This window comes from Podarcis gaigeae (assembly GCF_964106915.1).
Source record: "Podarcis gaigeae genome assembly, chromosome: 9".
Lineage (NCBI taxonomy): Eukaryota > Metazoa > Chordata > Lepidosauria > Squamata > Lacertidae > Podarcis > Podarcis gaigeae.
The window spans coordinates 6767311-6788474 of record NC_139685.1 but is presented as its reverse complement, the minus strand read 5'-3'; the positions used below and the strand labels follow the sequence as shown (position 1 = coordinate 6788474).

Sequence of the window (21164 nt, the reverse complement as noted above, 5' to 3'; positions counted from 1 at the left end):
TAGAAGAATATATAGCTTTTTATTTTCCATAAAAGGCAAAAGGAAATGGGTGTATCTTTTGTGATTGGTTCTAGCAAACAGCCAATAGGAATTTCAACCAGGCTGATTGGACAGAGGCAGCCACAGGAGGAGCAAGGGGGCTGGGTTAAGGAAATATAAGTGCTGGCCATAATGGCAGGAGGCCAGGCCAGAGCTTGGTAACCATATACCACTGTGCCTCTCATTTATTTGTCTGACAAATAAATTATTATTTTAATTTCTCTATTGCTGCGTTGAATATTTCATTCCAGCTAAGCGTTAACCACAAGCAGGGTGCTACAATTTTACTACTTATGCCCATAGGGAAGAACAGGGTATGCCCCCCCCCCCTTGCTTATCACTGGATTTGATTGATTCAACAATATATGATCCATTCCACCCATGACAGTAAGGGGCTTTATTTTACTCTAAGTTTAAAATTATATCCAGCCTTCTATTTTTTTATCATACCTGCTTGTTGTGTGTCTGTTGTTGTTAACCTAATAATGTGTTGTCTTTAATTCGCCTTTCTTGCTTCATATTGATTAATTTATTTAAAAAGTGGGTGGAGCTACTGTTGCCTTGGTATAATAGACTACCATCCAGCCTGCAAAAGCCAGAGGTTTCTATGCTCATGGCTCCACTCAGCCAACCCAGACATGTGATCATAGGTCAAGCTCTCTGGGAGGGGATATGCACTAGAGGAGGGTGTGGATTGGGGCCAGCAAGGAGCGTGGCTTGGGCCAGATAGAGAGCCACGTTATTCTTATTTTTATTTATGTTATAAAATTTACTCATGGCTTGGTGTGTTGTTGTTGTTGTTTAAAACAACAACAACCCTAAAAGCGGTTTACAAAAAAGATGAAACAAGATACAGGGATATTCTGTGGCCAACTTGCCCACTCACCCCCATTCCAGTTCCAGTTCATCTCCAGATTTTGGGATGCGGTTTTGCTGAATGAAAGGCAGGCCGTGTGTGTGTGTGTGTGTGTGTGAGAGAGAGAGAGAGAGAGAGAGAGAGAGAGAGAGAGAAAGAGAGAGAGAGGTTTTACCTTTTATTTGGTGTCCTTTTTGCCAGGATATTCTTCAGATAGTCTTCGTAATAGCCGCTCCCCGGCAGCTTAAAACAGACACAAAAGACTGATTATTCCACATGAATTTTTGGTGCAAGGTCGCATCTGCCCCCACCCCCACTGAAAGTGCTCTAAAGCCACTTCAATTGGCATAGCTTCCACCCCAAGGGTGTTCACCCAACAGAGCTAGAGTTCCCAGCACCCGTGACTGTTTTAGTAGTACTAGAGTGTTTTAGAGGTATTGTGTGAATGTGACCATATCTCCAGATTAGGCCATGCTCTCTTAGCTGTGATTCCTGTTTTTTTTTGGGGGGGGGACCAGGACCTAGATCACCCTTTGGGTCCCTTCCAAATGTACAGGTCTACAGACAGCATTTGAAATATAAGGGGAAAGTAGGAACCTTGCTGCGTACTTAAAGGATTTGGGGTACAGCTTCATAGCCCCAATTTGCTAATTTACAAGTATGGAAGTTCCAGAGAAAATTTAGGATAGGGGGGTGGGGAACATTTGCAGAAACATCTGCATTTCACAGCATGCCCAGCCCACCACATAAACTATGTATTTTCCTTTTTTAAAGTGTGTGTGTGTGTGTGTTTAGGGAAAGGGGCAAGGGATCTGGGGCTCAGAAGACCTAGCCTGGCACAATCGCCATTTATTAAGCTCACCAGCCAGGCTGGGTGGTCTTGAAAGCCAGACCACACCAAAGCAGGGGCTGCAAAACACAACTCCAGTTGGGCAGTTGCTCCGCAGGGCTGTGAAATGGCATGAAAATGCTTGCCCATTCAGAGTAATGGCAGAAAGCATTGCCCTCACTCTGATTTGGCTTTTAAGCCATTGTTGTGTAACTGGGCCTTGGAAACACCCCACTTCCGCCCCAAAATGCCCCTGTTGAAAAGGTACAGTGGTCTCAATCAATCCATCGGTTCGACTCAATTGTCACATAGCTAAAGGGGCTGTTGCAAAAATGTAAGAGGCCGCTTTGCACATTACGTAAAAGAATATTAGGTGCACACCTGTAAAAGCCCATTAATTATGAACATGACAAACATGAGCAGTTTTGCAATTTGCAAAATGAATAGTTAATTAGTTGGAAAATGAATTAACTGACAGCTCCAATAATCACCCCTGCTGCACATTCTTGTTAGGTACTTGGCCATCATCGGCTCAAGAACTGCTTGGGTTTATAGCAGGCCTGGTATAGGAAACTGGCACCCTTTGACAGCTGCGGGGGCATCCAGCTTTCTCTGCCCTGGGCTTCTGGCTGTGGGCAGTGGCTGCCCTATAAGCCCCCGCAATGCCCAAGGGCCAGCGCTGCATTGTGGGAATTGTGGAAAATCAAAGTGGCCATTTGCTCCATCAGGAAAACACTTTGCCAAGGGCTACCGCAACCCAGGAGCCAGTCTGAGTCTGAGCTTGAGCCATGGAGTACTAACGTGACAAGCCCCATCTTGAGATTCTGGTGGCTGTCTGGGGCCAGAGAGAAAATGCAAGCAATTCATCCAAGAGATATTTGATGGCAGACACCACCTGGGAAATCAGGGCAAGGAAGGAGGATGAGATGAAGAATAAATTAAAAAGCAAAGGGGGCTGGGGCAAAGACCACACAGGATTCTCCAATTACTCCCTTGAGGACCAGAAGGACCAGAAAATATGGTCTCCAGGTGGTTCAAGTAAAAAGTCTCTTTGAATTAAAGGACAAAACCACCAATTGTACAGGAAAATTCATGCGCTGCCTGGCCAGATGTCTCTAGTGCTGTAGAGGAAACGTTTTAGGTAGACTTGCCCTTCAACTGCAATGTGGCAAATGTGCTTTGATTGGGGATAATATGGTAGGAGCTGCATCTTTTCAAAAGGGCAAAATTAGTATAATTATAATTTATTGCATTTATAACCTACTCTGCCGCCCAATGAGCTCAGTGTAGCATACAAGGCTCTCTCAATCCGCATAACAACTCTGCAAGGCAAGTTAGGCTGAAAGGCAGCGACTGGCACCGAGTGGGTGATTTGAACCCTGGCCTCTTCCAGGTCCTAGTCTGACACTCTAACCACTACACCACACTGTCTCTCCAGTGAGACTCTCCACTAACTTGCCATGACTCTCTAGCATTCCAGAAAGGATTATTTCCTGGCCCTGCATGAAGATACTGGGGATTGAAGTTGGGATCTTCTACATAGAATCATAGAATTCTGAGCCCCTCCAGAAATGCTACCATCTGCGCTGATTAATCTGCGATGTCTCATTCACACATTCAAGTCACCATCTGACGCTACAGTCAGTGGGCAAGGACTGGCACCACGGTGGGTTGGCAAGGCAGTGATTCAGGAAGAGGCTCATAGCTGATTGTTCCAGCATCTTCCCGCAGGAAGCAAAACCATATTGTGAAAGGCTACCCACCAACATGCAGGCTGTGATATGTAGCAAAGACACCCATGATATATTTATTTATTGTGTTTATATTAGATCTACTTTGAGTGAAGCTCTGTTGGTGACCTCTCTCTTTGCCACTGAAAGTCAGGGTATGCTCTTGCTTGCGCCAACCCAGAAAAGACCCAGCGTAGGGATGCTGCACCTTCATTGTTTCCGCAACAACCTCAGCACACTTCTTATATTTTTTAAGAAGCACCCGACTTCTGCAACCTATTTAAAAATGCCTTGCATAATTCCCATATGCCTCGCCAGCCTTTGTGATCGCAGTTGCGGAGGTGCTAATTATCGTGGGGAGAGGAGTGGGTCTGTCACTACACAAGGTTGTTGCAGGATCCCAGCTGGAGATCTGCACAAATATCTGAAGTGGAATAAGAAGGAATGTTCTGTTCCGACTCCTTATCCCAGAGTTGTGGATTGGGCTAAGCCCTAAAATCCGAGTGCAGATTTGGGCTTCTATCGATTATTTATTTATTTTTAAATAGAGCTTTCTTTCTTAAAATAAAAACCCTGTGCCAATCGTTTGGATTATGATCCTGTTTCCAAACACTCACTCTCCTCCTTCCACTGTAAGGCTCTGAATAGGAAACATTCAGAAACTCAAATCTTCTTGAGCTAAGTGGTTTAGATTTCAACAACAAAAAAGCAGATTATTGTTCCCCCCCCCCAAGAGCCAAATTGTCTTTCCCACACACCCTGTAAGCTGAGGGCACCTCAGTTAGAGTCGGCCTTGGGAAGGGAGTCACAAGATTGTAGAATCAGAAGGGACCCCAAGGCTCATTGAAGAATCACAGCGAAAGGATCCCTGACAGATGGTCATCCAGCCTCTGCTTAAAAACCTCCAAGGAAGGAGAGTCCACCACCTTCTGAGGACTGAGTGAATATGATCCATTGTCAAACAGCTCTTATTGCCAGGAAGTTCTTCCTAAGCTTTAGTCGGAATCCCCTTCCTTGCCATTTGAATCCACTGGTTTGGGTTCTGCCCTCCAGAGCAGCAGAAAACCAGCTTCCTCCATCCTCCTCTTTGATATTTGAAGATGACTCTCCCTTCTCCTCTGAGTCTCCTCTTTTCAAGGCCAAACATCCCCAACTCCCTCTATTGTTCCTCATAAGGCTTGGTCATCTTGGTTGCCCTCCTCTGCACACATTCCTGTGGTGGTCAGGTGTGGTCTGACCAAGACAGAATAGAATGGGAATATTATTATTATTATTCAGACATGGGTGGCGCTGTGGTCTAAACCACAGAGCCTAGGACTTGCCGATCAGAAGGTCAGCGGTTCGAATCCCCGCGATGGCGTGAGCTCCCGTTGCTCGATTCCTGCTCCTGCCAACCTAGCAGTTTGAAAGCACGTCAAGTGCAAGTAGATAAATAGGCACCGCTCTGGCGGGAAGGTAAACAGTGTTTCCTTGCGCTGCTCTGGTTTGCCAGAAGCGGCTTTGTCATGCTGACCCAGAAGCTGTCTGTAGACAAACGCCGGCTCCCTCGGCCAGTAAAGCAAGATGAGCGCTGCAACCCCAGAGTCGTCCGCGACTGGACCTAATGGTCAGGGGTCCATTTACCTTTATTATTATTATTGTTAAATAAAAAAAAATCCTTCCAGCAGCACCTTAGAGACCAACTAAGTTTGTTATTGGTATGCACACGAAAGCTCATACCAATAACAAACTTAGTTGGTCTCTAAGGTGCTACTGGAAGGAATTTTTAAATTTTGTTTCGACTATGGCAGACCAGCATGGCTACCTACCTGTAACTATTATTATTAAATTAGATTTGTATATTGCCCTTCATCTGAAGATCTCAGAGCAGTTCACAGCATAAAAATACATGATAAAAACACAAAACACATAATAAAAACAAGAACTTCCCTTGACTGAACATGAGACTTCTATTAATGCAGCTGAGAACTGCATTGGCTTCCCACTGTTGCAAGACAACAGCTTTTTCATAGTCCCTGAGGCTTGGTCAACAGTATTTGGATGGCCACAAGGTTTTCCCCACTCCTGAGCTAGGAACTTAGAAAGCTGTTTGTTCCCAGGCCAGACAATTCCGCCATTTTGTTGTGTCAGCTTAACCTAGTGCCCAGTGGGACGCAGGTGGCGCTGTGGGTTAAACCACAGAGCCTAGGACTTGCCGATCAGAAGGTCGGCGGTTCGAATCCCCATGACGGGGTGAGCTCCCGTTGCTTGGTCCCTGCTCCTGCCAACCTAGCAGTACGAAAGCACGTCAAAGTGCAAGTAGATAAATAGGTACCGCTCCGGCGGGAAGGTAAACAGCATTTCTGTGCGCTGCTCTGGTTCGCCAGAAGCGGCTTGGTCATGCTGGCCACATGACCTGGAAGCTGTCTGCGGACAAATGCTGGCTCCCTCAGCCAATAAAGCGAGATGAGCGCCACAACCCCAGAGTCGGTCACGACTGGACCTAAAGGTCAGGGGTCCCTTTACCTTTAATCTATTGCCTATCAAGTAATTACAAGAGCACAGCTCATTCCTCCCCACCAAAAGAAACTCTGCACCGCCAGAACGTTATGGAGCGGAAAGGTGTTTGAAAATGAAACACTTGTTATTTTTAAATGCACACAGGCATGCATGTCACCTTGACATTTCAGGAACTGCCAAGTGGGTCAGGTTCCATTTTCTGTTTCTGTACGGCATCTACAATTTGTGCTCACTCCAAAAATATGCACCACATATTGGCAATGCCTTGCATAATTTGCACCTGTTTCGTAATGGAAACAGTTGGGAGTCGGAATGTTAGACAGGTCCACGTGCTCTGCTGTAATACCTTAGCGCAACACCATCTCAGAATTCCTGCCTGTATTCCACTCAACCCCAATTCAACAAGGGCAAGACCTGTTGTATTTTCCCCCCTCACAAGTTGGTATATTTATATGCAACTATTCATAAGAATGGGACACGGGTGGCGCTGTGTGTTAAACCACTGAGCCTAGGGCTTGCCGATCAGAAGGTCGGTGGTTCAAATCCCTGCGACGAGGTGCGCTCCCGTTGCTCGGTCCCTGCTCCTGCCAGCCTAGCAGTTCGAAAGCATGTCAAAGTGCAAGTAGATAAATAGGTACCGCTCCGGCAGGAAGGTAAACGGCGTTTCCGTGCGCTGCTCTGGTTCGCCAGAAGCGGCTTATTCATGCTGGCCACATGACTCGGAAGCTGTATGCCAGCTCCTCGGCCAATAAAGCGAGATGAGCGCCACAACCCCAGAGTCGGCCACGACTGGACCTAATGGTCAGGGGTCCCTTTACCTTTATTCATAAGAACAATCAGAGCAGTTTACAACAAGAGCATGTAAAACCATACAGTAAAAACTGCATGAAAAAGTTAAAATCAGTAATCAGCTAACAGTTGTGGAATATGTATTCTTCACTGCCTGCTTCCATCAGGAATTTAAAAGTTGAAACAAAGGGTGCCTGCTGATGTTCCCAACACTTCCTTACCTGAGAATTATTCTGTCCTTCTGACTCTCAGCTCCCTTCAGCCCAAGCCAGCATGGCCAATGGTTAGGGAAGATGAGCTCTGTCCACCGTTGGCCTCGTGACAAAGCCATGCACACTCCCCACGTCCCAGGAATAATAAGTAAGGCTTTTGCTTTGCAGAATGTCTGTTTTCTTGTGCTAAGGTCCTTTCTGTTCCAGGGACGAAGAGGCTGAGCCTATGGCCCTCTAGGGATTTGTTGGACCACAACTCCCATCACCCCAAACCTTGGACATCCTAGCAGAGGCCAATGGGGGTTGGAGTCTCAGAATTGTAGTTCACGCATAAGCCTTGAGGCTAAACTACCACAATGCACTCCGTGTGGAACTGCCCTTGGTCCTGGTTCAGATGCTCCAGCTGGTGCAAAATGTTGTGACCAGATTGCTGACAGCTGCACTAGCTGCCCATCTGCTACTGAGACAGGTGTAAGGTCCTAGAATTAATTTATAAAGCCCCAAACAACTTAGGTCCAGGGTTTGCCTGAACCATAGCTGTCAACTTTCAGATTTGAAAATAAGGGATCAGCAGCCTCACCTGTCCCGGGGACAGTCTACGGGATATCTAACAATCTGGGATAGCAGTGGGAAACGGCGCTGGAATAAGGGAATTTCCTGCCAAAAAAGGGAAGGTTGACAGCTATGGCCTGAACCCTTCTATCCCACTGAGATCACCTGCAGGAATGTGGTTCACCCAAGTTGGTGAAGCTCACTTGACAACAACAAGCAACTGAGCCTTTAGTGTCATTGGCCTAGCCCTGTGGAACTCTCCGCCACTGGAGATTCAGCAGATGCTTTCTGTGCCCACTATGAAACACCTACTGGAAACTTTTCTATTCTGCTGGGCAAGCAATTAAGAATGCATCTTTCCACCTTGGTTAATAGTGGTCTGTTTCTAGCCTTTTGAATGTTTTTAACTGTGTACAGCTTTTGTGTTTTCATTGTTGTGTAAACCATATGTGTGTGTTATATATTGGTTTACAAGTACTCTTATAATTAAGCATCTGGAGGAGATGAGGTTCCCCATCCCTGCTCCACTCAGTCTACACCAGCACCCGGAGACGTATCTTCCTCTAGTTTGACCCAGGGATGTTCCCATGCCTTACCTCCACCGTCACTTTCTTCCGCTTCTGCTCCTTGAAGCTCTTGACGAGCTGTGCAGGATACCAAAGGCTCAAAACCACAAGGCACAGGATGATGGGGAGATAAGAAAGCAGGGAATAGTATCTATAAATCTGAGCAGAGACAAAGAGAATGGCTGCAAGAAAGACAAACCAGTGTTCAACTCATAAATCCCATTACAAGCACAACTCTCCCCCTGCTGGATAACTCCAGCAAGTTCCTGCAACCCTTGCAGAACCCAGCAGGGAGGAAGAGGAGGTTGGGACAATGCTAGAATTTGCTGATTGCCTTTCATTGCCTCTGGTACCACCTGCGGGTGGGCCCTCTGCTTTCACGCCCTATCAGCAGAGCCTGAGCTGAAAGCCCTTGAAGAGGCTCCTTGCCTCACTCCTGATTCCCAGCAAGCCCTTTCTTTGCCAACGGTTGGGTCTTGAGGTCTGCAAAAATGGGCCAGGCACACACAGCTATGGTGCCATTATGGGCATCATATATTGCTCAGAACATGGGTAGGTTCTCTTGCCCACCCCTCCTGCAAAGCAGCAGCCAGTCTCACCAGGAACGGGCTTCCTCCTTGCAGCCATTTAGAACTGGCCCATGCCAACCAAACCTCAGGGCCTTCCAAGCCTCCCCGGTTGTCTTTACCTTGGGCGACTGAGGGCATTCCACCTTCTGCCAGAGATGGACCACGCAATGGCACCAGGATAGCAGGCAGCCCAAGAAGTACCCAGCTCTGTGCCTGACCGTAGCACATGCAATTAAGGGGTAGTAGAAGGCAGGGTAATAGAGCAAAGCCATGATCTTCCAGTACTCTGGAGAGGGAGATCAAGGGGGAGAGAAGGGCAGAGGTTAAGAGCCTCAGTTGGACAACAAACAGAGGCAATTCAGCAAGGCAGGCCATGCCGAGAGCATGCAGGGTGGAGTCAGCGATGGGGCTCCCACAAACGTCCCTTGAAGATGCTGCATCAGTTTCCCCCATGCAAAAGAACTCCTTGGAAGCTATTCCCTTGGAAGAAAGACAGGTGCTGGTGCTTAAGCTGCCAAAGCAGTGTGGCTTCTAGTTTAAGGTAAAGGTAAAGGTAAAGGTAAAGGGACCCCTGACCATTAGGTCCAGTCACGGCCGACTCTGGGGTTGCGGCACTCATCTCACTTTACTGGCCGAGGGATCCAGCGTACAGCTTCCGGGGCATGTGGCCAGCATGACTAAGCCGCTTCTGGCGAAGCAGAGCAGCGCACGGAAACGCCGTTTACCTTCCCGCCGGAGTGGTACCTATTTATCTACTTGCACTTTGCTTTTGAACTGCTAGGTTGGCAGGAGCTGGGACAGAGCAACAGGAGCTCACCCCATCGCCGGGATTCGAACCGCCGACCTTCTGATCGGCAAGTCCTAGGCTCTGCGGTTTAACCCACAGCACCAGCCGCGTCCTGGCTTCTAGTTTAGGGGTTCCTGCATTGCAAGGGCTTAGACTTTGACTCTGCAGTTCCAGGATTGTATGATAGGGATGGGCAAATTTCTTAAAGGTCCACTTACATCAGCCTGCAAATTCTCTCTCTTTTTTAAAGTCCTCATGAAAACCTGTCAACGTTTTAGTGATTATTTCTCTTAATTACACATTTTCTGTATGCTGTTTTTCCTAATGTACGGTACATATCCTTGCAAGCAACTGCCCCCAGAAGCAAGGATATTTGTTCACTAATATATGCATTTATGCACATTTACGTCTTATATACACACTTTTGCTCTGAATTGCACAATTAAGAGAAGTGCAATTTTTTTTAAAAAAAGAAAGAAAGCAGTGTTTCAGTTTACATATTGTTTCAGGAAGTGTAAATCAGGCAGGTTCACCTTTAAATGTGAACTCAATTGAATTTCTTCCCTCTCCTGAGCTGCCATCTATCCCTTGAACCCTTCCATCATTTGTGGGGCATTGCCCCGGAATGGATTCCTGGCATTCCCAAATTTCTCCCAGCCATGCCTTGGTGAGAGATCTGGAAATGTACGGTCTGGTCTAGCCTCCTGCCCTCCAACTACCACATCAGTTTAGGAAACACCCTGCAGAACAGATAAGGAATTCTCCATGGCTGAGCTCTGCAGGATTAATGAGTGGTTTGTGTGTGTTCATATTTAAAAACACCCATTTACACCATGTCTGGGGAACTCCAACCACGCAAATTGTGTGTCCACAGTGTGTTCATTAAATCTGTGTACACATACACACAGTTGCACAATGGAGCAGCTCTTAAGAGTCATCTAGTGCTCTGTGATAACGGAAACAAAACATGATTATATTAAAATGGAAGGGGTGACATATGTCAGCTCTGGGGCAGATTCTCCAAACCTGGTGCCCTTCAGAGATTTCAGAGGACTCCTCCCATCAGTCCTAGCCTTTGCCACCCCAAGCCCTGCAAAGGCTTTGTCAAAGTGTGCAGCCAGGCAGCTGCCGGCAACAGGAGGCCCGAGAGTCGAGGCAGCAGCTGGGAAATGGGCACACTTGTTCTGCTGGCCTGGTGGGGGCCTGATAGGGCCCCCCTTTTTCACCTGAGCCTCTCAATTGGTCATTTCCCCTAATATGCACAACTGAGATCTTATGATGAAGGGCAGTATAGAAACCTAATGAATGAATGAATGAATGAACAAACGAATGGGGTTCCATTTCCCCATACATAATACATTTTTGTATGCTATTTTAACGGATATATACATTTTATGTACACTTTACCCTAGAATATGCATTTGCATTGCAAAGATGAGAGAAATGCAACTTTTGAAGTATGTTATATGTTGTTTCAGGAAGCGCAAATTAGGCAGAACCATCTTTAGATTTAAAGGTGATTCTGCCTAATTTGCACTTCCTGAAACAATATATAACATACTTCAAAAGTTGCATTTATCTCAATTTTGGGCCTTTTCTGCCTGGAGCCAACTGTTCGGCCACTGCAAGAAGCCGGATGCTGGATCTTGGCTCCGATACAGCAGGGGTCTTCACATTCTCCACATTCTCAATGTATAAATCTTGCAGACACAATGCAGCTTTTGGAGCCCTGAATGTCTCCAGAGTGGCGAACAATACACAAAATTAAAAAGGATGGTGTAGTAGGCCATTGAAGAAGGGATCTCTCCTGTGCCCATGGAGGCAACCTGGTTATGACTATACAGGGCTATAAAGTCCTATACAGCTTAGGCCCAGGCTCTGTGAAAGACTGTATTCTCCCCTATAAACCTGCCTGTGCTCTGAGGTTGGGGGGGGGGGGCTTCTCTTGGTCCTGCCACCCTCACAAGCATGCTTGGTGGGGACATGGGGCAGGGCCTTCTTTGTGGCTGCTCCCAGACAACTTTGGAAGTCCCTTCCTGGAGAAGCTGGACTGGCTCCCTCCTTGTGGTCCTTCCATTGGGAGGTGAAGACGGCTCTGTTCTGACATGCTTTGGGGAATCAATTGTTTTGTAAAGGAAAGGGCTTTTTATAGTGCTGTGCCATTTTTAATATCTGTGTTTTAATAGATTTGGCTTTATATCACTTTAATTCTACTAGAGTTTAACTACTTTTAAATGATTCTCTTGTGTAAGTTTTTAGCTTTCTGTATTTTATCTGGCCAGTAGTGATGTATGGAAGTGAGAGCTGGACCATAAAGAAGGCTGATCACCAAATAATTGATGCTTTTGAATTATGGTGCTGGAGGAGACTCTTGAGAGTCCCATGGACTGCAAGAAGACCAAACCTCTCCATTCTGAAGGAAATCAGCCCTGAGTGCTCACTGGAAGGACAGATCCTGAAGCTGAGGCTCCAATACTTTGGCCACCTCATGAGAAGAGAAGACTCCCTGGAAAAGACCCTGATGTTGGGAAAGATGGAGGGCACAAGGAGAAGGGGACGACAGAGGATGAGATGGTTGGACAGTGTTCTCGAAGCTACCAGCATGAGTTTGACAAAACTGCGGGAAGCAGTGGAAGACAGGAGTGCCTGACGTGCTCTGGTCTATGGGGTCACGAAGAGTCGGACACGACCAAACGACTAAACAACAACAACATTTTATCTGGGCTGTTTTGATTTATGTAAGCTGCCTTGAGTCCTGGTCTAGTGAAAAGGAGGATATAAATAATAATAATAACAACAACTCTCAGTGTTACCTCGATTGTGGGTCGAGGAGCCGGAGATGAAGGGCAGAGGGTCGCTATCCAGAACCAGGATGCATAAGGAGGAGAAGAGGATGCCAAAAACTGCCACAGAGAGCCCCTTGTGACCTTCCTCTTCCAAGAAATGCACAGGGCTTAAGGAGGAACAAAGACGAGAATGATTAAAAAAAGGACCCATTTGCACCAGCGGAACATCTCTGCAGAAGGGCTGCCCTCCCCACAAACTCTGCAGACTTGCAGACACACCGCAGGCCCAGAGTGGAGACTGAAGTGTAGCCACACCATTTCAGTGTTTAGCTTTTGGAACGATGGGGTGTGCTCAATGAATTCATGCTGTGCATGGACAAGAATCTGCACAAATGACTTTGGTTGTTTCCCAAAATTGCACCCAGGTAGGAGAAGCCAAATACACCTGAGGTTTTCACGCTCACTTGTTATGTGCAGGTGTGAATGGCTGAACTCAGGTGGCCTAGGAAACTGCCCAATAGCCGCTTAGGCAGTATTTCCTGCTCTAACTGGCAGTGACTGTCCAGCGTCTAGAGCAATGAAGGGCCCTTATGTGTCACCTGCGACCTGGCTCTTTTCCGGAGATGACCGCAATTGAGACAGGGAGCTTTTGCATGCAAGGCAGATGCTCTACCGCTGAGCTGTGGGCTGCCCCTCCCACCAAAGGGCACAGAGAGGTGCAACAGTGCCATCCTGGAAAGTGTGCCCATGCCATGGTCCCTGTTGCCACATCCCTCACAAAGCCTGCTCTTCCCCTGGCAATGCCTTTTGCTTCTCTGGAAGGAGGGTGGGACGAGCCACTTTTCCCTCCCACTAGTATGTGGCCCCTGGAAGGCTGTTCACAAGAGAATGTGGCCCTCCGCTTGAAGTAGCCTCCCTAACCAGGTGTATACACATCCATTTTACTAGTTGCGTAGTGGCTAGAACGTTGGACTAAGACCTGGGAGAGACCAGGGTTCAAATCTCTACTCCAGCATGAAACTCACTGGGTGTGACCTGCCTCTCAGCAGGACCTACCACACAGGGTTGTTGTGGAGATTAAGTGAGGGCTAGGACCTGGAAGAGACCTGGGTTCAAATCCCTCACCCAGCTATGAAGCTCCCTGGGTGTGACTCTGGGGGCCAGTCACTGCCCTGAGCCTGATCTACCTTGCAGGGTTGTTGTTATCAGACGGGGAGGGGCGCGTTTCATATGTGCCGTATGGAGCTCCTTGGAGGAAAGGTGGCACAGAAATGTATAAGCAAGCCTTCCAAAACCTGCATACATTACATTGTGTTCATTAGCCCGACCCACATAAATCTGATTATTTTTGCATGAATTGTTCACCTTCTACTACATGGGGGGCAGCAAAGAACTATGTAGGGCAATGCTCATGCAGCCCACACACATGCCAGCCAACGGGAAGGGCCTGTCTTTGTCTTTGACGGTCCTACCACAATCACACGCCCCCCAATTTGCCACCTTAAGAACTCACAACCTGACAAATGACAATTGTCAATCTTAGCTCAGAGACAGCAAAAGACAATGTCCTCCATCCCTAGGCTGCATCTGGGCCGTGGTGGGTACCTTAGAAGTCCCGGGGCTCCATCCCAACAATTTTTATAGAGTTTCTTCCGCTTCACCAGCACAGAGAGAATCAGCAAGACAGCCAGCTGCAAGAGAGGAAGTGGTGTGGATTCAATGAGAGCAACAAAGTTAAAATCTATTTACAGAAATATTGTAAATTTTTTGAATGTTGATGACATTGAAATGAAATGAAGGGGTTCTAGTAATAAGGTAAAATGTAAGATTGGAGTGATATTAGATGAAAACTTGAAGCTATAATATGTGAGAAAAAATAATTAAGGATAAACTAACAGGATATGAATTTGCTGAACCAATTTTTAAATGGAATACAAAAAAGGGAGGCGTGAGGAGGTCAGGAAAATAAGTTAACTAAAGATGAGAAATTAAAAAAGAGGGGTTTTTGTTTCTTGTTTTTTTCTTTTTTTCTATGTTAAAAGTTTGTATCTTTGTATCTTTGTATTTTTGTATTTTTCTTGTGTTTTTTTATTTGTTGTTTTATAACCTTGTTATTGTTAAAACTTAATAAAATATTATTTAAAAAAACACACAATGAGAGCAACAAAGAGTTTGTTTGCACAGCTCTATCCCATCTTGATAAATATAAAATGTGGCAGCTCCAGGAGCCAAGGGCTTATGGGTTTATAGCAGGGCCCTCATGAGACGGCCCTGAGATGTTGATTTCTTTTGACTTTTACTTGACTACGAAATACATTAGAGTGCTGACTTGAAAACAGACATTTCCCACTGTTTCTCCTACACTCTGGAAATCCCTTTTCTCCATTGTACATGAAGCGACTTCAGTTACTCGCTTTGCAGAGACAAACCGTTTGCGTAGTTGAGTATGGTACTTTTAAAGCTCTGCTTCATTAGATGATTTTAGTGTCTTGTTATGTTTCGTACTGCCATATACCCCTAACATATTTTTTTTAAAAAAAATATTAAGCATTTTAGAAATATTTTAGAATAGATGAATAAGTATCCACCATTATGCTTCAGCTCTATGAAATAAAAAAAAAGGAAGACCTTTTACATAAATGAGAAACATGATACACCAATGCTATAGAAATGAGTTGACCTAACATTTCAGTTTAGTTTCACAAATGTCACTTGCAAATGAAATTAAACTTCGCAGGCAAGTTAGCAACCCCTCTCCTCTTCCCTGCTCACAGCGATGTCTCCAGTATGACTTCATCTTTTTGAAAAATTGTCTGTGAGCTCCATGAGCAGGAGACGACTTGGGAAATACTTACTGATACTGGAGCCATGCAGGCGTGGTAGAGGTCATAAGGGATGGTGGGGTGGCAGTCTGGGATAACTTCAGGAGTCATGCTATATGAAAGAGAAATGCAAATGTTTAAAAGAACATTCACTTCAAGCGGTGCACAGTTAGACTATGGAACTCCCTTCCACAGGAGGCAGCGATGCCCACCAACTTGGATGGCTTTTAAAAAGGATGAGACAAATCCATGGAGCTAAAGGCTATTGGGGCTCCTAGCTGGAAACCACGGAAGGGAAGAGGGCTCTTGTGCTTAGAAGAGGGTGCTGGACTAAGGGGCCCAAAAAGCTAACACAGGAGAGATCGGGCACGTATTGCGCTGAGACCTGGACAACCAACACCCTGTGTTGTGGGTGGATTCAACTGGTAAGCCACAACACCCAAGTGGTAGGTCCCTTGAAGATGGGTACAATCTGGCTAATGGGACGCAGTCCAAACGGTTCGAGGGACCTATTTATGCCCATGCACGTGACCCAGAGCTTCCTCTTTCGGCACATGCATTCGGAACACCCGCCCACCTCTCCCTACTTTTAGGGCTTTGCGCTTGACCTTGCTATGCCATCGTGTGTCGTGTGTCGTTGGGACAGGGGCACGGCAGGAATTTCCCCCACTTGGCTGACTGGCTGTTGCCATTTGGGTTTCACCTGCTGCGTAGCAAATCGTCACAACTTGTAAGGTTGCAGATAAGCTCTGGTTCAGGTGATAGGGATGGGAGAATGCTCTCGCCATCCCTATGTGTAGGGTATTCCGTTAAAGGAATCCAGGGACTCGAGGGTTTGGTCAACCCCTAAGAGGGGGTTGTGCCCGTGCCTGAGTCCAGGGGGACATTTGGGTGGCGGAGTTAGCCCATTCCTGGCTTTCCACTTATCCAGGTGTTCACCCTTGGCTGACCTATGCTGGAACCCTGGGTCAGCGCTCCCTGCTAGTCAAACCAGAGCCTATGCAACCAGTCACTTGCTGTAATCAATAAAGTTGTGGCCTAAATTCTGCCAAAAGCCAAACAAAAAAATTGAGTCAAGTGTGAATTTATTTAGGGGGGAGGTTTCTGGGTCTGAACACGCAATCGTGTAAAACGGAATCCAATAAGTTGTGCCCAGCTAAAAGGAGGATTTTGCACAAGGATTCTACCCTCGGGGGGTAAAATACTTATTCCAGGAAATCTCTGGTATATGTGTGCCACTATATTAACCAAGCAGGGAGATAAATCTATGTCATGCATGCAAAGCCATTTTCTGGTTCCTTGGAAAATAGGGGTTTGAGGGCAGAGCTTACATATCTTATGTTAATGGGAGCCAATATATATTAAAATTAAAGGGATTTTTTTTTTAAAGGAGCAACCAAATTAACCGAAGGGGTGTTAAAAGAACTGGTTTTGTGAGCAAGAGATTAAAGGCGCTAAATATGCATAACACGGTTCAACTAAGGGAGATGGAAAACCGTGGAAATTTATTTGAAGAGCTGGGAAATTCACCATAGCGGATAAGGAATTAGTTCAGGTGGGTCCCAAGGGACGTTACTGGAGGGAGGGAGGGAGGGAGGGAGGGAGAGGACTTTGCTAAGCAGCGGGGGGCTGAAAAGGGTGGAGAAGCTGGTACCCTGGCATCTACCCCCTTGTCATAGAAAAGGCTGGAGATGGAGATGGAGGAGATGGAGCCAAGCAGCTATTTGCAAACAATGAGCAAAGGAGCATCAGGGCAGCTGGAGCATAGCTGTCAACTTTTCCCTTTTTTAAGGGAAATTCCCTTATTCCGAATAGGATTCCTCACAAGAAAAGGGAAAAGTTGACAGCTATGAGCTGGAGCCCCTTGGGGGGCATCAGAGCCAATGGCAGGTGGAGTCCACTTAGGTCAGGATCATGCCCTGTATTGAAAGTGCTAGGATACCACTTTAGACAGTCATGGCTGCCCCCAAAGAATGCTGGGAGCTGCAGTTTGTTGTGGGTGCTGAGAGCCCCGTTCCTCTCACAAAACTACAGTTCCCAGAGGGGTTTAACAGCCAGCCTCTCTTCATAGGGCGCTCTGGCAGGGCCGACCCACCCATGAGGCAAGGTGAGATCACCGCCTCAGGCAGCAGAATCCATAGAGGCAGCAGATCCCCATGTCGAACTACAATCTCCCCCTTGTTCCTGGTGTAGATCTTCACTCACCCCTTCTTTTCTGGTGGGGAGGAGGATTGCCTTTTATGGGTCACCTCAGGTGCCAAAATGTCTTGGGCTGGCCCTGCACTCTGGGAATTGGGAGGCCTTAGAAGAAGACGGAGATGAGGAAGCCCTTTCATCTCAAGGGCCACAACTCACCATGGACAACCTTCCAGAAGCTACAGAGCGGGGGTGGTGGACACACGCAAATGTGGTCAGAGGAACGTAAGTGGCCCTTACCGTGGGTCCCTGCTCTAGGGACCCACTAGAGCAGGCATAGGCAACCTATGGCCCAGGGGCTGGATGCAGCCCAACTGCCTTCTCAATCTGGCCCGCGGACGGTCCAGGAATCAGCGTGTTTTTACATGAGTAGAATGTGTGCTTTTATTTAAAATGCATCTCTGGGTTATTTGTGGGGCATAGGAATTCGATCATTTTTATTATTTATTTATTTATTTATTTATTTATTTATTTATTTATTTCCTTCCTTCCCACCCATCTGGCTGGGTTTCCCCAGCCACTCTGGGCAGCTTCCAACAGAATATTAAAATACAATAGTCTATTAAACATTAAAAGCTTCCCTAAACAGGGCTGCCTTCAGATGTCTCCTAAAAGTCTGGTAGTTATTTTTCTCTTTGACATCTGGTGGGAGGGCGTTCCACAGGGCGGGTGCCACTACCGAGAAGGCCCTCTGCCTGGTTCCCTGTAACTTGGCTTCTCACAGCGAGGGAACCGCCAGAAGGCCCTCGGAGCTGGACCTCAGTGTCCGGGCTGGACGATGGGGGTGGAGACGCTCCTTCAGGTATACTGGACCAAGGCTGTTTTTCAAAATATAGTCTGGCCCCCCACATGGTCTGAGAGACAGTAGACCGGCCCACAGCTGAAAAAGATTGCTGAGCCCTGCTCTAGAGAGGCCTTGAGCGTCACATGGTGGCTCTGCTCAGCCTCCACAGTTGGAGCAGGACTCCTTCTCAATGCCAGTTGCTGGAAGCCACAGGACAGGAGATTCTTGTGCTCGGGTCCTCCTTCCTGGTTTCCTGCATTGCAGGGGGTGGGTCTAGATGACCCTTGGGGTGTCTCCCAACTCTATCATTCTATGATTCTATGATCTGGCTGGCCCCTGTGAGAACAGGAAGCTGGACTAGATGGGCCACTGGTCTGAACCCACAGGCTCTTCCTAAGTTCTTATTTGGCCCCCCTGGACCCGAGGCCCCCCAGTCGCCACCCTGGGAAGAAGCCAAGAACTGGGAAATCGGCTTGGAAGAAACCAACCTGTCTGAAACCAGGGACCTCGCTGGCCACTTGTTGTTGCCGCGGGCAAGGTTGCGTTTTGCCAGGATTGTGGCACAGAGCAAGAAACTCTTTTGAATGGTTGCTTTTTCAGGATACGCACAGTTGTGGCTGTTTGGGTGGCACAGGTTAGATAGTGTTTCTTTCTGGGTTTCTGCCTAGCTGCCTCTTTCCAAGAGGGTGGGGGGTGAGCCAGCCCCAAAGTCCTCCTGCTGCACCCTGCTGCCTTGCCCTCATCCCTGGGTAATTGCCAGCCACACAGGGCACTGGGAACCCAGCTGAACTACACTGCCCTGCCCTCTGTGGTGCAATGGCAAGAGTGTCAGACTAGGACCAGGGATCCCCACTTGGCCACTTGGGCCAGTCACTCACTCTCAGGCTGACCTACCTCACAGGGATAGGTAAAGGTAAAGGTAAAGGGACCCCTGACCATTAGGTCCAGTCGTGGCCGACTCTGGGGTTGCGGTGCTCATCTCGCTTTACTGGCCGAGGGAGCCGGCATACAGCTTCTGGGTCATGTGGCCAACATACTAAGCCGCTTCTGGTGAACCAGAGCAGCGCACGGAAATGCCATTTACCTTCCCGTTGGAGTGGTACCTATTTATCTACTTGCACTTTGACGTGCTTTCGAACTGCTATGTTGGCAGGAGCAGGGACCGAGCAACAGGAGCTCACCCCATCGCAGGGATTCGAACTGCCAACCTTCTGATTGGCAAGTCCTAGGCTCTGTGGACACATAGGTGGTGGGGGGGGCAACCATGTATGCCACATTGAGCTCATTGGAGAAAAACATGGGATATAAGTGTAATAGTAAGCCAGCAAACAAAGAAATATTTCACGCCACTGTTTCTGTAGAAACTGCTTTGCAGATACCACGGTGTGCTCTGTGGCAGTGCTACTGGTCGGATTTAAAGAGCAGGGCAAGACTGGGTCTCCCCCCCTTTTTTTTGCAAGTCTAGGGCGTGCCGATCAGAAGGCCGACGGTTCGAATCACCACGACAGGGTGAGCTCCTGTTGCTTGGTCCCTGCTCCTGCCCACCTAGCAGTACGAAAGCACGCTCCAGCAGGAAGGTAAACGGCATTTCCGTGCGCTGCTCTGGTTCGCTAGAAGCAGCTTAGTCATGCTGGCCACATAACCCGGAAGCTGTACGCTGACTCCCTCAGCCAGTAAAGTGAGATGAGCGCCGCAACCCCAGAGTCGTCCGTGACTGGACCTAATGATCAGGGGTCCCTTTACCTTTTACCCTCCCTGGTAAAGTCTAACAAGAACAAACATTCTGGAGAGAGGAGCAGCAGGATGCTGACCTAGAGAAAGGGACTCTTTGTTGGCTCTTTGTTGTGACTTTTCAGTGCTTCTGGTTTCACCTAAACCCAAACAGGGATCAAGTTACAGCCGATGAATGAAGCTGAAGTCCAAGCCTTCCTGGGATCTGAATGCAAAGAGGAGCTTTGTGCCCACTTCTAGTCATGCTGTTTAGCCAAGCCCAGCTGAATCACTCAGCACCTCATTTTTGGAACATAGAATTACCGTATTTTTCGCCCTATAGGACGCACTTTTTCCCCTCCAAAAATGAAGGGGAAATGTGTGTGCGTCCTATGGGGCGAATGCAGCCTTCATGGACCTGTCCGCAAGCAGCGGGAGCCAGCGCTGGGCTCCCACAGCTTGCAGAGAGCTGCCTGTTTGGGGGCTGGGGTCATGGGAAGCTCCGGCGGGCCTCCCCTGCCCCAACCCCATGCCTGGGGGAAAATAATCTTCCCCCCTTTATTTCCCCCCCAAAAAACTAGGTGCGCCTTATGGGACGGTGCGTCCTATAGGGCGAAAAATACGGTATACGGTTGGAAGGGATCCCAAAGGCCAACCTCCTGTAATGCAGGAATCACGGCTAAAGCACCCTTGACAGAGGGCCATCTCAGCTCTTCTTAAAAACCTCCAAGGAACGAGAGTCCACAACCTCCCAAAGGATTCCCCTTCCCTGTTGAACAGCTCTTGCTGCCAGCAAGTTCTTCCTGATATTTTGCCAGAATCTCCTTCCTTGTCATTTGAATCTGTTGCTTCGGGTCTTCCCCTCTGGAGCAGCAGAAGGAAAGCTTACTCCATCTTACATGTGACAGTCCTTTCGATATTTGAAGATGGCTCTCAGGCTACATCTCAGTCTTCTTTGCTCCAGGCGAAACAGCCCCAGTTCCCTTAAAGGGTAAAGGGACCCCTGACTATTAGGTCCAGTGTAGCCAACTCTGGGGTTGCGGCGCTCATCTCACTTTATTGGCTGAGTTAGCCGGCATACAGCTTCCGGGTCATGTGGCCAGCATGACTAAGCCACTTCTGATGAACCAGAGCAGCGCACGGAAACGCTGTTTTCCTTCCTGCTGGAGCGGTACCTATTTATCTACTTGCACTTTGATGTGCTTTCGAACTGCTAGGTGGGCAGGAGCTGGGACCGAGCAACGGGAGCTCACCCCGTCGCGGGGATTTGAACCGCTGACCTTCGGATCGGCAAGTCCTAGGCTCTGTGGTTTAACCCACAGCGCCACCCGCGTCCCCCCAGTTCCCTTAACGGTTCCTCAAAAGGTCTTGGATTCCAGACTCTATCATCTCAGTCACCTGCCTCTGCACATCTTCCTGTTTGGCACTAGCCTTCTTA

General features: G+C 47.8%; 1 protein-coding gene across 1 annotated transcript in view; it reads right to left on the bottom strand.

Annotated features, from left to right (window-relative positions):
• Positions 1–21164, bottom strand: part of STRA6 (signaling receptor and transporter of retinol STRA6) — a 55375-nt gene that overhangs the window by 16391 nt on the left and 17820 nt on the right. The window contains exons 3-8 of the mRNA XM_083698285.1: positions 15070–15148; positions 13820–13905; positions 12242–12381; positions 8761–8927; positions 8103–8231; positions 1071–1138 (exon numbers count right to left, since the gene is read on the bottom strand). Coding sequence (XP_083554411.1) covers positions 1071–1138; positions 8103–8231; positions 8761–8927; positions 12242–12381; positions 13820–13905; positions 15070–15148 — 669 coding nt within the window. The remainder of the gene's footprint in view (positions 1–1070; positions 1139–8102; positions 8232–8760; positions 8928–12241; positions 12382–13819; positions 13906–15069; positions 15149–21164) is intronic.